Raw genomic sequence first — 16,004 nt, 5'->3', positions numbered from 1 at the left:
ATCTCGCGTCAATTGGGAAAACGTTAAAACACGATTATCCGGAGCTGTGGAGTAGACAAGTGAACGCTTCACCTACTTGGTTGCTCTACTTTTCGCGAGGAAAAAAATTCTTTCATGGAAATTACTTCATGAACGCTTCATCAATGTTTAGCATACTCCATTATCGAATATCCAATCTCCAATCGCTTTGTTTCCAACAGGATACTGGAGTTTTTGAAACGTTACGCCATGGAGAATTTGCAATTTTCCTAAGGTACTACTTGTTTCGAAAGATACACGTCGTTTTCGTCCCGTCTCATCGGTTCGGTCAGACGCTCCGTAGTACTAGCTAATCCCCGTCTCGCCGGTTCGGTCGTTCACACTAAAATATTCAAAAGTTTGAGTTAGTTTCGGGTTGGAAGCTTTCGGTAATCCAATAACTTCGAAAGTCTGTTATATACGAGGACATTTATCTTCTAAGCATATAAATTTCCAAACTTAGGATTTCCAAAGGTTCGTTTCCTATTTTTTCCTCGTTTATACTCATGGACTATACGAACAAAGTTTAGTTCGAAATAACCGAAACACCTTATAAAATCTCAACCATTCGGTAACTTCGGTAACAACCTAACCTGATGTCCAACTAAAAGACAGTATCCATCGTCCAAATTGTTGAGGAAGCAATAAAACTGCAAGGGTAGTGTCGCACACAGTCGCAGAGGCTCAGATACGAAACGACCTCATTATCTCGTGTGAAAACTTAAAATGAGCGTAGTTAGTTCCGAGCTTTTTACGATTGGGAAGCCTTTAACGAGACGCGACGATCACAGAGCCATCTGTTCAGTGGAAACGCGAAGCACGAATCCGCTTCGAGTGAATCATTAAAATCCTTTTGCGAACAGGATTACGGATCCTTTTCCCAACCGTTTCCACGTAAAGGACTCTGTGGTTACTCGTCGTGTAATTTCATTGCATACCCTTCCGAACCATTGATCGTGGTTGATAACGAGAGACTTTTTTCTGAAACCTTTTTACATTTTCAATTGACGAGTATGATTGGAACGATGGCAGATGTTTCTGGGACTTATGGGCGTTGTTATGTCCATTTATGGTACCTGACCAATCAACTCGTTCCTCATAACATGATCTAAAAAATTATTTATTTTAAATCTTAACGTATAATTTAAAAAAAATTAATCTCGATAGCACCCAGTGTCGAGTAGAAAAGAACAAAGGAAAACAGTAATCTTTATTCCCCACTACAAGTGTCAATTTCTTCTCGAACGAGCTCGATGGTTTTCCAACAGTGCGCAATTAAAAGCGATTTCAATTCTCGTCCCGCCTGGTTCGTATCAATTTTTTAATTCGCGGTCTCGACGCGTGCAGGCTATATCGGATTCCGTTACCATACACACGAAGGTGGAATAATTACTTAATTGACGTCACACCTTTGCACACTTCGTAACACCTGTCCAACGCTTCGAAACGTTTCTTCGATTAAAAACCGGTTATTAATGCCGAAATTCTAATCAAGGAGAGGAACGGTGAAAAACCTAAATTTAACAAAATTTTAATTTTACTTGAAAGTTAATTCTGAATTGCTGGTAGCAGCCAAACAGTTGCAGCTGTGAACTTAAAATTAAGTAAACCGTGTGAAACATTTTGCGTTTCAATTATATTCGCCTTGGACCGTGGAATTTGTATGTTGATGACCATGACGACCTGTTTCATTTTCTGTGTCACACTCGATCACTCATGATTCGTGTCGTTTCTAATATTCTGCAAATATCTTTTACTTGGCAAACGAGCTGATCGAACCATTTTGGAAACACTATAAATACGGTTCTATAAATTCGACTTCTGGTTTCCTTGAAATTTACAATTTTATCTGCTTACTCGTTTCAGTATCTCTATTTAAGATAATGTTATTCTACAGAAAAATTTAAAAAGGATTTATCGAACCATTTTCTTATGTAAAATACATAGGTCTTATAAATCATTGAATGGACAAAATGTCACATAGACATTTTGAAAATGACCATTTAAATAAAAAATCCAAATACAAAAGAAATCTCAACGAGATTATTCTGATATAAAAGAAAGTTTTGTTTATGTATATTGAAGTGTGGTAAGTTATCCATATCAATAAAGTAGGCTGGTAAAATATTGACGCGTCTGTTGTCGCTGAGAAGCGCACTCGACGGCGCGGCGTCTCAACGAAACATGCATCGCACAATGGTATGCAAATTTATCGCATGGAAGTGGCATTATCGCGACGATTAACGGACACGTTCGAGCACCGTGACGATAGTTCGCAGGGAACAGAAGTTTCTACGATAAATTCGGCGTCACGCATCGGAAAGTGTCGCTTACACGCACCGCCGTATGTACATATTCGCAGCCGAGTCACGTAATTCACGGCTCGTTCGTTGCTCGTACGTTTTTCGAATCTTTCTTGTCGTCGATGGAATCTTAACGTTCCCGACACACTCGCGATGTTGTCATTCTTTTTTCCTTTCCGACAGAAATATTGCGGTACTTATTGTTCCCGCGAGTGCCGTTCTCGTAAACGGTTGCGCGAATCCAAAGTGCTTATTTATCTCGGCAAGAAAAAAATTTTCTGAAATGAAATTTCGATTTATTTCGCCAGAAATAATGTTATCAGTTTGATGGGCAGAACATGGGAAGAGGAAATCGCGTTTAGCTGACCATTGTCGGTCATTGAAGTAACAAATCGTGGGAATATCCGAAGATTTTCGCTTCCGGAAAAAGTATTCCACGAGAAATAGCTGCAGGGGGCACAAGTTTCGATGCAAATTCACCAGAATTGAAAAGTTTCGAGTGACAGTTTGAAATCTACTTATTTCCAGTCTTTTTTCCCCTGTTTGCTCGTAAGGCGCGGGACTTTTAGTCAAAAGGAAGGAACTGGGCCATTGTATCGAAGAAACTTTACAATTATCATTACTTCTGCTTAAAAAAAAAAACATATTCTTTGATGCTTTAACATTGATCAGTTAATTGTTCAATAAAATTTGTATAGTTCTTATTCTGAGGCGTATAGTGTGGATAGTTTAAAAAGAAAATTAAAAAAAACCTAATTATCTTTTCTTTTTAATGTTCACATCATTTATCATATCTTTGCATAGGAGGAAGAAACGAGCTCGATGTAATACGATTCGAATACAATGTTTTTTATGAAATCGGAGGAAATTTTAATTAAGGCAAACGAATAATTAATGCTTGTATAAAGCGAATGTATACCGTGAAAAGACCACGTGGGAGCACGCAATTTCGAATTTGCATAATTTATTCCTGCTCGTTGGAATGCTTGTACATCGATGTTTCATCTGTGGTCGAAAAATATGTAGGTTGCCGAAGACTTTCTTCGTTTATGCTGGTCTGATTTTACGTTGCAAAAATTAGGAGTTGTCCATGATACCATTCCATAATTTCTTTAAATTAACAATATTTATTTATTCAATATTTGTTCCAAAATTAAAAGCAGTGATAATATTTTAATACAAATTACCCATACTTAAATTTATTTAATACTACATTTTTTTGAGTTTTCTTAAATATTCTAATAAAATATTCTTATTATCGCTTTTAAACTGATTTTATAGCCTGCGGTTGTATTCAATCTTTCGTTATTACTACCACTGCTAATGATGTATTTCTGTTGATGTAATGGCCAAGTAATGAACCGTAAATGTGCAGCACCAATTATTGGATCGCTAGGAATGCTCGAGGCGTTAGAAACACGTGTTTCTCATCGACTGTGTCCCGGTTAAACGGAGACAGACGTCAGGATCCATCAACGACACACGACATAATCAATGCTTGCACATAATATGTAGAACACCTTTATTGATACACAATACTATGTATCATGCATCTTCAAGTTGCAGGTGAAAGAAAAGAAAAGAAACCGAGAAAATTGCTTGTTTTTCTTTAAAGAACAATTAATCTTTAACTATTTGAAATACATTGTTTTTCTTTTTTATTCCTTTTTATACTCCATGATCGATCAGTAAATGTCGAGTGAAAAAAGATCGACTGGTCGTCGTATAAATAATTTTCTAACAAATAATTATTAAGTGATAGATTTACAATTAGCATAATTGTTACTCAGAATGAATATAATTGAAGGACTGCAAAACATGTTTTGCTCACTTTAAAAAACTTGAAGCGTTCTTGCTATAAATTTATTTTATTATGTATATCTGTTTCTTGACCGATTTCCGGGGAAAAAATTCTGTGCAGAAAGTATGACTAACCTTTACATTTATTTCAAGTTTCCAAGGTTCATTTTTTTACCTTGTGAAATGCTGTATTCTAAAATTAAATTTTAAAAAGAGAGATATGTTTATTAGGAATCTCACGTGTCAGTGTATCCATTAAAAGCAGAGCTTTTGTGGAATAAATCCTAAGAGGAAATGGATATGAAACATTCGTTTCAATTATTTTCGAAAAGCTCAAATATTAACACTCATCCTTCTTTCTCTTTGTCAGAGATGCATGCTTTTTAAGGCGAAGCACGTAAAAGCATCTTTTTTCGAGTCGTTATTGACGAATTGGATAAAATGGAAAATATCGAAAGATGAAAAGCATTATTCTTTGTTTTCTTGTCTCGTTACGTTCCCTTCTTTGACTTGTTTCATTCGTATCTACTGGAGAAATACCTTCAAACATTAAAAAAAAAAAATGTTCAACGTCAATAATTCCTTTCTGCTTTCAATTCTATATGTATTGTATTGAATATTAAATCGATTCCATACAATACTTTGACATTTTTAGAATGAATAAATGAAAATAAAAACGCGATGATAAAAGGAAAATTTGGATTATTGAAAACAAATAAATTATTTAATTTTATTCAACAAGCAACAACAATCGCAATAATTTTTAAACAAAGGAGTTTTACATATTGAAATAATAATTATAAAAGAGCAGTGTAAAATTTAGGAAAATGACAATAACGTGAAATGCAAATTAAATTAAAGTGGAGACTCTCTACGTGGTCCGCCATCCGAGGGTTGAGTACTTCTTCACATTCCTCCCCGTTTTTCCATTTCTATGTAACTGTAATTACTCCCATAACACATATCACCTAAAATTCACCCTCAAAATCCGACATTTTCATTCAGAAAAATGAAAATTTAAATAATTCAGAGGGTAGGAACCTAAGAGCGTCCGATAAATTAAAGCAAGACATTAGTCTTCGTGTATGTCCGTGACCAATCGGGTGGGTTCGTTCGCGGGTCGAGTTACCTTGCAGCGCCGCAGCGCGGGTAGTTTCGTGTCTACTCGATGTGCTGTTAGTCGCTTGATCTACTTGTTCGGTTAAATTCGCGCGATAAGGAGTCACCTTAAACATCCTGCAGAATACTGTTCCTTGTTATGGTCTTTCACGCGTGGTTAGATACAAAACAGCCTGCTGTGAAATCGGCCGGCGAAATGTGCTTGTTCGTGCTTCTTCGTTTGGTTTCGTGTCGCGCCTCGGGCGGCCAGTCAGTCAGTCACTAAGTCAGTCGTGTACGGTGCCGGCTGGTGCGTGTGTCGTGCGCTCTTTCGTCGCGTTTTGAAAAAACCTGTTCGTTTGTTTTTGAACACTCCTAAAATGAAGTTAGCTGCGAAATGGACCATGCCGTGATTCGGTTGTCACGGACATTTCCAGTGGCCATTTCTCTGTCGTGATTAGTGTACTCGTGCCTGGTGAAATGTGTATAATACGTGCGTGTCGCGAAGCCTGTACATGCCCTGCCCCTTTTCTTCCACTGACCTGAGTGCGTTGACACACTCGACAACACACAACAGTCTGCACGATTAATTAAGCGGAAAGCAACGAGAGAGCGAACAGATCACGTGAGTTGAAATATTACGTCGCATTTTCATTCAAGATTTCACGAAAACACGCACGAGACTCTCTTTCAGACGCTTTTTTTCGAAACTACGGTCGCACGAATATACACTTGTGGTACCGTTGATCGCCTTCAAGCGCGTTGTACGTTCTCTGTTAATGTTTTGGTGTTTTTATTAATATCTTTGTTAATATTTGATCATTGGTGTCTACGTTAGTTTGTAACCTTCTATTATGATTGATATACTATAAAAATAAGAAAAATTAATTACTATATGTGGTTAACCTCAATGTAATACTGGAGTACAATTATTAACATATCACTTAAGATCATGACACCGAGTCATTATTCACGCCATTGCGATTTCCAAACCAGCTCGATCTGTCACTGTTGACAGCTGTACAACAAGTGTCAAATATCGAACCGACATTATCAATAACGGGAAAAGATACAAGCTTTTGATAAAAGTTATTGTTTCAGCTGGCAAATGTCTATATTTATTTATGCAAATAGAAACGTAGTTTCTCTGATAAAATTTATGTTATTTGAATATTTTGTTTGACATCGTTGCCATTTAATTAGTTGTATATAATGAAGTTTAACAAGTATCTTGTGCGTGTTTTTGGAAAAAAGAAAAATTTAATATTATTTCTTTTTCTTGAATGAAAATTCATGCCATGTATTTTATAAACGCGAATAATGTAGAGGTATCAGTGTCGTGTGAGAATTCTCGACGAAATCGAGTAAAGAGGAAGTGAAAATTTTGCATTGTGAGCGTTTTTATCTGTGCTGGCGAGGCATCCGGAAGTGGGTTAAATAATACAGGTGTGCGTACAGCCGTGATTAAGTAAACATAACTTTCTTCTTTTTTGATTTTCATGAAAATAATGGATGGTTATTATTAATAGTCATTATTGTTTTAAGTCCTCAGGAATTCATAATAAAGATTGGTTTTTTCAGAAACATCCTGTTTAGACTCACTTCCGGTTCCTTTAGATAAAATTAATATTTTATCATAAGTAAGGAACAAATTTAATTAAAATTTATTTAAAAGGATTTTCATATACAATTATGAAAACGACCATGTTTAACATTTAAGTAAAATTCCCTGTTTGTTACCATTTTTCTCTATAAAATCACTAAATATATTTTCTGTGTAAATCGCTGAAATCATAATCACTCGATCGAAACACGAATCGTTGATCGATTACATAACCGACTTGAGTTTAGATGGAGCATCGAGTTAGGAAAAAAAGAAAATGTGAATTCGTGACTACTATTAGTGGTCGATTTGTTACACAACCGCGGGAAAGGTACGCCTCTGGTATTTCATCGTGCCTCCATTGCTCTTTTCCAGGTTTAATAAAGTTTCTTCAATTTCTGCAGTATAAAGATACGAATTATCATTAATATAATAGTAATATTACTTTGAAACGTAGTTGTTACTTGAAAATTAATAAAAATAATAAAAGTTAGGCAAAGAAATGGCAAGTAAATTTGATCCAACTCTGAACTATTCGTCTTCATCGAGTACTACGTTTCACGTAATAAACGAACCCATATACACTTCTCCGTCTACCAAAATCTACCTTTAACATGAAAATCCCTAGACGATACACCGAGGAAAAGTAACCGTGTCTCGTTTTCACGAGAAGCAAGGAATCAATCTTACACCTATGTAACTAAATTCTCTGGAGATGTTGGAAACGATTTCGTTACCCTTTCGTCGGTTTCGAAGTTCTGCTGCAATTTCCTGTTATTCGATCGTCTGGATAGATGATATACGACGTTAGGTCGGTGAGATATTCAATAAATTTCACTTCTTTTCCTTTCATAAAGAAGAAAAATATATAATTAATATCGCAGCAAAATAATTCTGAAAACATAGATGTAAGGTTGATTCTATGGAGAACAAATAATTTCATAACAAAAATTATTATATAATTATATAAACAACGTAAAGGGTAGCCTTCAGGAGGTCAACTCATGTTCAAAGTCAAAAGAGGGGAATAAAGCTTTGACGACGGACCAATAGTATTGTTCTGTCGTCGTCAAGCCACCTATGAGATCCTTCATCTAAAAAATCCCGATGACGTGACGAGTTGCCGTGTCAAAGAGGCCGTAAAACTTTTGAAACAATGGCCGATACCGAGGGATCGGGTAGTAAAAATATCTACTTTGCCGTTGGAAAAAGTTTGTTGTGCGATGCATTCGCCTCGAAGTTGCAATTAAAGTCCATAGTTCAGGGACAGTATACCGTATAATCGATTGGAAATGTAATACGCAACAAGGTATTGTTGTGGTTGAAAGAAAAATGATGATTGTAAAGCCAATTACATAAGGTACTGGGAGGTGCAAAGTGGACTTCTAGTGGTCCAGTGTATAGGGGAATAAGTGTATGGGGAAAGCCTTCCATCACTGCCCTTTGGTTTTGGGAGAATCTAGGGAGAGCCTGGGGAGAACCTAGGGAAAGTCTAAGGGGAGTGTAAAAGAGGGGGGTTCTATGCTCTTCTTAGGTTCCTTTTGGCTCTTTTAGGAATATCCCTAGGTTCCACGCTAGGTCATCCTTAGGATCCTATTAGGATCTGTTTGGGTTCTTACTAGGTTCTACGTTAGCTCTTCTTTAGGGTTCTCCTTACGCTGCTACTTAGAATCCTCCTTAGGCACCTCCTTGGAGTTCTTCTTAGGCTCCTCTTTGGCTCCTCCTAGGAGCCCCTAGGCTGGGTATATATCCTATCACTGATCGGCTCTGCGATTAATGTTAAATGTTTCAATTATTATTGAATCTATAGTGTCGATTGCCTCCTTAATCAACTATTTTGACCTAAGAAATGATATTTTTCATCGGCTAGCTGATTGACCGAAGCGTTTTTTATTTTTGAAACAATTTCATTTGCCTGCGATAAAAAAGAAACAATGTCCTTTAGTCGAGTTGCAGCCCAAAAGCTGGCGTATCATGTTCCCGTTTGATCGATATCTAACTGGAAAGGATGACATGTGGTTTACCGACACAATGCTTGGGCATATCACGGTTGAACACGGTTCAGGACACCAGCAACCATCCTCTGTTGATTCAATAGTGATAGGACACATTGTTCCAAAGCATTTGTCGTTCAATTAACAACAGACCCTTTGTTATTGAATCTTCGAAAATTCAATTTGTTTTCTTGCTTTTCTCACTTGTCATGGTAGAAATTTTATATTCAGAGATTGTTTATTGTAAATACGTTTGAAAACAGGAACAATTGGATGTAGTTTAATGTATGATAGCGGTGTGTACGTTTTCTCGTATATTTTCAAATAATTTTCAAGAGTTGTAGAAATCTTGGAATTCTTGGAAAATCGCGAAAATTTATTGTACTGAATCTTCGTGAAATCACTTGAAAAATATTTATCTGATTTTCTTAGATTCAAAATATGAATCGTTCTTATTAATGTAAGTTGAAGATTATTGAAAAATTGAAAAAAAGTTATTATTTCATATTTCTATTCTAATTTTGTAAAGTGGTGTAAAGTAGCTGAAAGTACTTGAGGCATTGTGTACCCAACGTGATAAAATCCAAAAGAAGATGATTTCGTGCTAAAAAATGGGTCAAAATTGGAGAATAAATCTCCTTTCTTAGACTTTATTTTCTTGAATCGGACTTTGGAGATTTACAACGTGCACCTGCATTTAACTCGAGCCATGATACTTCACTATCATAACTTGGTGTCAAGAACAGAATTTTCTTAAAAGAAAAATAGAAGAAAGTTTTCTTTGTACTTCAAAGATGCTTTTGTACAAGACCGAAAGTTAACTTCACAAAAATATTATTTTATCTCTTTTGAAAAAAGTACCCTCCTTCAATTTTTAACACCTACTTTGAGACACCCTGTATGTTCTGCAAAAAGAAAATATAAATTTGTTTTTTGTACTATTCAAAAACTAAAATTAAACAATTTCTCTTAAATTTCTCTTCCAATTTCAAATTTAACTGTTGAATAAATTTTGCTGTTCTATAATTTATTCTATAATTTTCTATAGTAATATACAATATATTACATTCTGATTACATTAATTTTCATGTTAATTAGAGCTGTTCAATGACCGTAATGATTAATTAGCATACAATTACAATGCTCCATCAGTCAGGCGTACAATAATGTTGCACAGCAAAAATTAAATATGAACTCTTATGATATTTTTCGTTTATAAAATTTATGAAACATTATTTCAATAAATTCCTGGGAACCTGAAATTATAATTCAAAGCGTCGATAATTAATTTATCGAAAGCAGGTGATATCGGATGGCGAAGTAAATACGTGAGTTGATCGTACATTTGCGAAATCCATATAAATTATACCATCGCCGAATAAAATGTCTAAAACGTTTGGCACGCAAATTGCTTCTCAATAATCAGATGCACGATGCTCGTCCAAGAACAGTCGTACGATTTCCTATTGCATCATCGTCATCGATAACGCTTAATCGATTGATCACCAATATCCACGCATCTTCTTTTTTTATATGCGTATGGCTGTTTCAGATCAATACTAATTACAAATCAATTAAACCTGATCATTCTTCTACTACAAACTAATAAAATGACAAAGTAGTATTATTTTGCAAAATATTGCACTCGTTATTCTAATTTTTCCAATAACTAAATACTTTATGAGATTTCGTTTCAATGAATGAAAACAATTCAAAGGAGATTTCTTCCTGAGAAAAATTTTTTCTTGGAAGTGTTGTTCTATAAAAATTATGATCGAAATTCTCGGGAGGAGCCTCATGATAAATTATAATATTGTTTTGGCTGGCAACACGAGCTGCAAAATTTTCCAGTCTCGGAATGACAACGCTAAGAGCGTCTGGTTATTGTCTGAATCTACTTAAAGTGGAAAACGGTGTCTGGTACCTCGAGCCAGTTTCTATCAACCGCTTCTGATCACTGAACGCTTCTACTTAAAGCGACTCTTGATGAATTTCAAGCGAACCGTAACAATAATTCTTCATTGTCACTTAATGAATTTCGACTCCAAATGGGCTCAATTAAATTCTGAACACCCATTAAGTTCGAATGGAACTTTCAAGTTAAATCTCTCATTAACGATTCATTCATATTAATTTTTATCTCAAAGTGCTGCAAATCGAATATAGAATATCTCACTTTTTAATTAATTAATTAGCTTTCAATTTTAAGTATTTTGCCATATCTGAAAATTTTTAAATAATTGTTTGCTGTTAGAGAAATTTGTAAAAATTAAATTAGAGATAAATTCGAGACATGTATCAGTAGTGACGTTAATAATTGATCTACAATTCGAATCATTCGGCGAACTACATCAGGTACGGAATTGTTCTTCACCTATAGGAGAATTCCAATCATCTCTCGGCGACAGAGTCGAAATTCTCAGCATTTCTGATTATCGAGGAATCTAGTTTAGATCGTGGAAACGTGCCGGCATCGAAGGGAACGTCACTCGCAGAAGCTGAAGAGCATCGATTGCATAGCGTTTTTTTTCTCTCTCGATCTGTGCAACCAGACGGAATGAGTTTCTCCATTCTTCAGCTTCCGTCGATAACACAACCCTCGTGAATCCTCGAATCGACCCTGTCCGGGTAACAGTTTTCCAAATCTCCGAATGCTCCACTGCAATACAATTCTGTTTCTTTGAACGGGCAAAAACTTAACCTCGTTTTTGTGCAGATGTTGCGGATGAAACCTAGAAAACTTTGAAGAATACTTTTTGCAATAATTTTGAGGGAAATTTAAGCTTTAAATGGATGTATCATAAGTGCTATTTTGAGATACTTTTATGTCATGAAATTATCATTGACTGTTAATGTTTCCAAGTTGATCATTTGATATTTGAAAAATTAAGTCTATTTTAGTTTATTTTAAAAATGGTTAATTTTTACAAAATCTCCTTCTTAAACGTTTAATTTTTTTATCTTCTAAATTTTTCTGAATAGATAAGATTTAACCGTTCATGAATCATGGTTTTCCAATGAGCAACAAAAGCTTGTCACGAATGTATGTTATCCATCAGGATAATGGTTGGACCAGTTCCAAAAATACGAGAGATATTGGATTTCGTTATTCTACCACATTTCCCACAATCAGACAGGTCTATGGATTCAGGAGAACCTTTTAATCTTCTATCGTAGCGATTCTAATCACTTAAGATTATATCTATAACTCAATTGATGGATGAAGATGCTACTTTGAAACGTCTACAATTAAATGAAAACTCATTGTACGTGCCGCGCTTCAGAGACCTTTGTAAACGCAACGCTCGTTGTAATTTAAACCCCTAAATATAAATATGAAAATGTTTGGCAAATGCTATTATATTACTTGCAATCTAAGATCGCAGTATCTGCCAAGCAAACGATATTCAAGACGCAACAGCTGTTTCTAGATATTTCAATAAATATCAAAATACTCTTTTCTCGCTTCTAAATTTAACATTTACACCTAAGTTGCGGTGGGGGTGTCATAGACTCCATTACTGTCAATCTCCCCGGGGTCATCTATGGGGAAGGGTGGGAGTTCCGGAAAGACTACCATTCGCGATACTGTACGAATGATCTAACTTAACCTGGGGCATCATAACTATACCAAAAATTATTTAATACTTACTGTTATTCATTAATGTTATATTTGCATTAATTGCAGTTTGAAATTAATTTTCTGTATTTAGAAGTAATTTCTAAACCTGTTGCGTTGAATTTTGTGAAACTTGATCAATTTTCTCGTTTGTATTCCTGTAACGAGGAAAGTTCTTTAAAATTCGCGAGCAAAAATTGCGAAAAAAAAGAGACGCACGTACGTCGGGATTGACGAGAAGAATTTTAATAGCTTGTTTCGGCAGATTTTGTTGCGTTTTATGTTACATGTCGACAAAATTCGACTTGTTTTGAAACGTGATTACGTTACTTTGACGAGTTTCAGAACTTTCAATCCATTTTGATGAAATAAATTTCTAAGGATGACTTCACCGGACAGTGTCTATTTTTGGCAAATTTTTGATTTATGGGAAAAACAAGGTATCATAACATTGTTTTGTGATCCTCATTTAAATTGAAAATTACATTAAAAATTCTTTAAGCATTATCGAAAAGAAATATCTCTGTGATGATATAATTAGAGTCACAAAAAATTATTTAAAAATTATGAATACGTTGACATCTTAAAAATTTTAGTTATTATTATTGTTACCAATAATTTGCGAATTATTTCCATAAAACCACCTAATCACTGAGGTGTTTATACGGAGGATCGGAGAAAAGCCTCGGCGATTAGCGTTGCACAATGGTGCAGCCGCCCTTATTGCATTATTATTAATAAGCTTTCAAGCTAAAGGGGACAAAGACGATCGATAATCGATTATCGATTATCACATTATAGCTTTTACACGTTTCAATCGATATTTCGACAACAGAGATTGTATTATGCCTGAAGGATTTGTTTTATGTACAACGTTATTTTTACCAGGAAAGTCAGAATGATTGAAAAATAATTATTATCAAGAAGAAATAATTAAAAAAAAAAAATTTTGTTATGGAAGAGAAATTACAACTCTCGATAAAGTTGAACCCCTAATCTCATTATAAAAATTTAATTAGTAAGTGAATTATGATAAATTAATTATTTTTCTAATAATTTACTAAGTGCAACCTGACTATGTTAAATTACTTATACGACATTGAGATATCATATTTTTTTTATAAATCGTGAAGAAAGAAGGATTTTTCTTATTTAGTTCATAATATTCGAAGGATAAGAAAGAAAAAAATGGAAGGAGATAAATGAAGTTTATTCAAATGCTATTATCAATGAATCGCATTCCATATTTTATCCTCGATCAAACTATCAGGTGTGACCGCATATTGCACGTTAGTTATGTGTACAATTTGAATTGACGTTTTACGGGCGATAAAAAGTGTTTCGATCGACATGAAAAATTATGATTCTTTCATTATGAAACCTTGGACATCGAACCATGATTCAACGATCTTCCGAAGGTGCATCATTAATAAAGTCTTATCTTTCGGATATTTTGCATATTGATCAATTTGAGCGATTAAATGAAGGAGAATGGAAAATAAAGTTTAAATGTTCAGGTTTTAATGTTACATAACTGATACAAAGTAGATGTTGTAAGTATTAATTACTATTTATGTCAAGGAGAAAATACACTATAAATATTCAATTTTTAATAGTGGCAGGTTAAAAAATTAAATGATGGAAGTGGGAGAAATTAATTCTATGATTTTTCATAGCGATAAAATAAGAAAATAAAATTTTTAATTTCCAATCATCAGGATTATGTGGAAATTGGAAAAATGACTTAAAAAACTTTCAGTGATTAATTTTCTGAGATGTCATACTAAATATGGTCGTTTTCACTGGTACAGTTAATAAAAATTTAATTTGCAATTCTTCTAAAATTGTAGATCAAAATATAGTATAAGAAATACATTTTGTTCCTTACAAATTATTCTGTCCAATCAAATTAACTGACAGAAAAATCGGTGAAAATCGTACGTCACACGGCACTGATACCAACTGGGATTCGCATAAATTCTATGGAACTGAAAGGGACTCGTTTCTCGGAATGGAACCCTATTTAACCTTTTGTGAGGCAGCAGCACTGTGTAGAAAAGAACTATTCTCAAAGAAACTTTCGACGGACGTTCGAAAGAAATTGACGGGCACAATTTAAGAGCGAACTTTCAACGTTCAGCCTTCAATTCCGATCCATTCGAAACAGTTCTGGATAAAAGTTACACAATTTTCCTTTTAACGTTTTGAAATAACAAAGTAGTATTATTATTAATTTTCTGGACAGTGTCTGTTACTTTACAAAGGGTCGTTTCGACCCCTACGAATGATGACCCAAACTATGTGGTTTGTCCTGTGTAGTCTCACTGGATGTTACTCGAAACGACGATCTTCTTGTCGAGTGAAAACCAAGAATGTCCTTTCCATAGTCGAAGAAGGAAACCGGAAGTTGGTATCGGTGGTTCAATATTCTCGCTGATCGATTCAGAGCGAGAAACGGTGAGTGATGCATGATCGAAGTGCAATTCGAGTCGAGGAGGGAGGGTTAGGTGTGTCGTTTTGCTGACCTAACGAGCGACACCCTGGAAGATGAGCAGCCTTCAGGTACCGGAGCTACGGCTTCCGGCCGGGGACGGTGGCGGAAGTGGCGGAAAGGGCACAGCCCCTTTATTGCTCGTTCCTCAAAGTAGCGTGCCAAGGAGGAGGCATTCGTGGATCTGCGGGTGAGTTTTTCTTCTTTTCTGCATTTGCAAGCTTCTCTAGATTATTTATTTTAAAAATTTAAAAATTTATGTTAATATCCTTGGAGGTAGATATCTTGTAAGTTTGGGTCCCGATTGACCCAGGGTTAATTAACAAATATTTGAAAAATATTTGAATCTCGTTAATAATCATTGTTACTTTATCGCCCAGCAAATTGGTAGTCATTAAATCCTTGGATTTTGATAGGACACGACAGATTCCCAGACAATTCCATTAACATCGATGAATCGAGCCAGCTACTAATCAAAATTAATTGCCTTGCTTGCTCGGGTGCTAATGAGGATTTAACGGGGTTGATTTGAAAAACAATTACCCTAGTGGGCTCGGTTTGCTATCGAAGCCGGTAATTTAACAGGGATCGCGCTAATAATCACTTTGTTACACGGTCCAAAAAGTGATTTTATTATTTAATGAACATGTTTATAAAAATTACTATTAAATAAAGAAAATCTAAACGTTGGCACGATGGACGGGGTCGTTTCTTTCTCGGTCGGCGAGAGGCGGCTACACAAAGGAACCCTTGGAGGGTTATTCGAGCACCGGTTATCCTCTTTTTTTATTTTATAAAACTGCACGCGCGTTCTTCAGCAACAATGGCTTCTTTGTTTTATGCGTTTAATCGGGACGCTGATCGCCAAAGGGTTAATTGTGAAATACTTAAATTTTGTTCTTCTTTTTCCAAACCCGAACATCCTTGGTAACCTTACTGACAATGTAGAAATAACTTTACGTATTATTGAGAATATTAAAGGTTATTCTATAAAATTAATACATAAATAGTTCTTTAATGAAAAAATGTGAGAATCTGTATAGGTTATATCAGCCATTCGATGTGGCGCCACCACCAT

General features: G+C 35.2%; 1 protein-coding gene across 4 annotated transcripts in view; it reads left to right on the top strand.

Annotated features, from left to right (window-relative positions):
• dnc (phosphodiesterase dunce) overlaps positions 1–16,004 on the top strand; it is a 194,457-nt gene that overhangs the window by 68,182 nt on the left and 110,271 nt on the right. Inside the window, exons 1-2 of one of the 4 annotated variants that reach the window (XM_034329022.2) lie at positions 5,339–5,844; positions 14,755–15,116. The exons of the other annotated variants lie outside the window; for them this stretch is intronic. Coding sequence (XP_034184913.1) covers positions 14,983–15,116 — 134 coding nt within the window. The 5' untranslated portion in view covers positions 5,339–5,844; positions 14,755–14,982. Of the gene's footprint in view, positions 1–5,338; positions 5,845–14,754; positions 15,117–16,004 lie in introns of those variants that run through there. 4 annotated transcript variants of the gene reach the window in all.

The sequence above is a fragment of the Osmia lignaria genome, chromosome 8 (genome assembly GCF_051020975.1).
Source record: "Osmia lignaria lignaria isolate PbOS001 chromosome 8, iyOsmLign1, whole genome shotgun sequence".
Lineage (NCBI taxonomy): Eukaryota > Metazoa > Arthropoda > Insecta > Hymenoptera > Megachilidae > Osmia > Osmia lignaria.
Note: the sequence above shows the minus strand (reverse complement) of the source record. Positions and strands in the feature narration are given on the sequence as shown.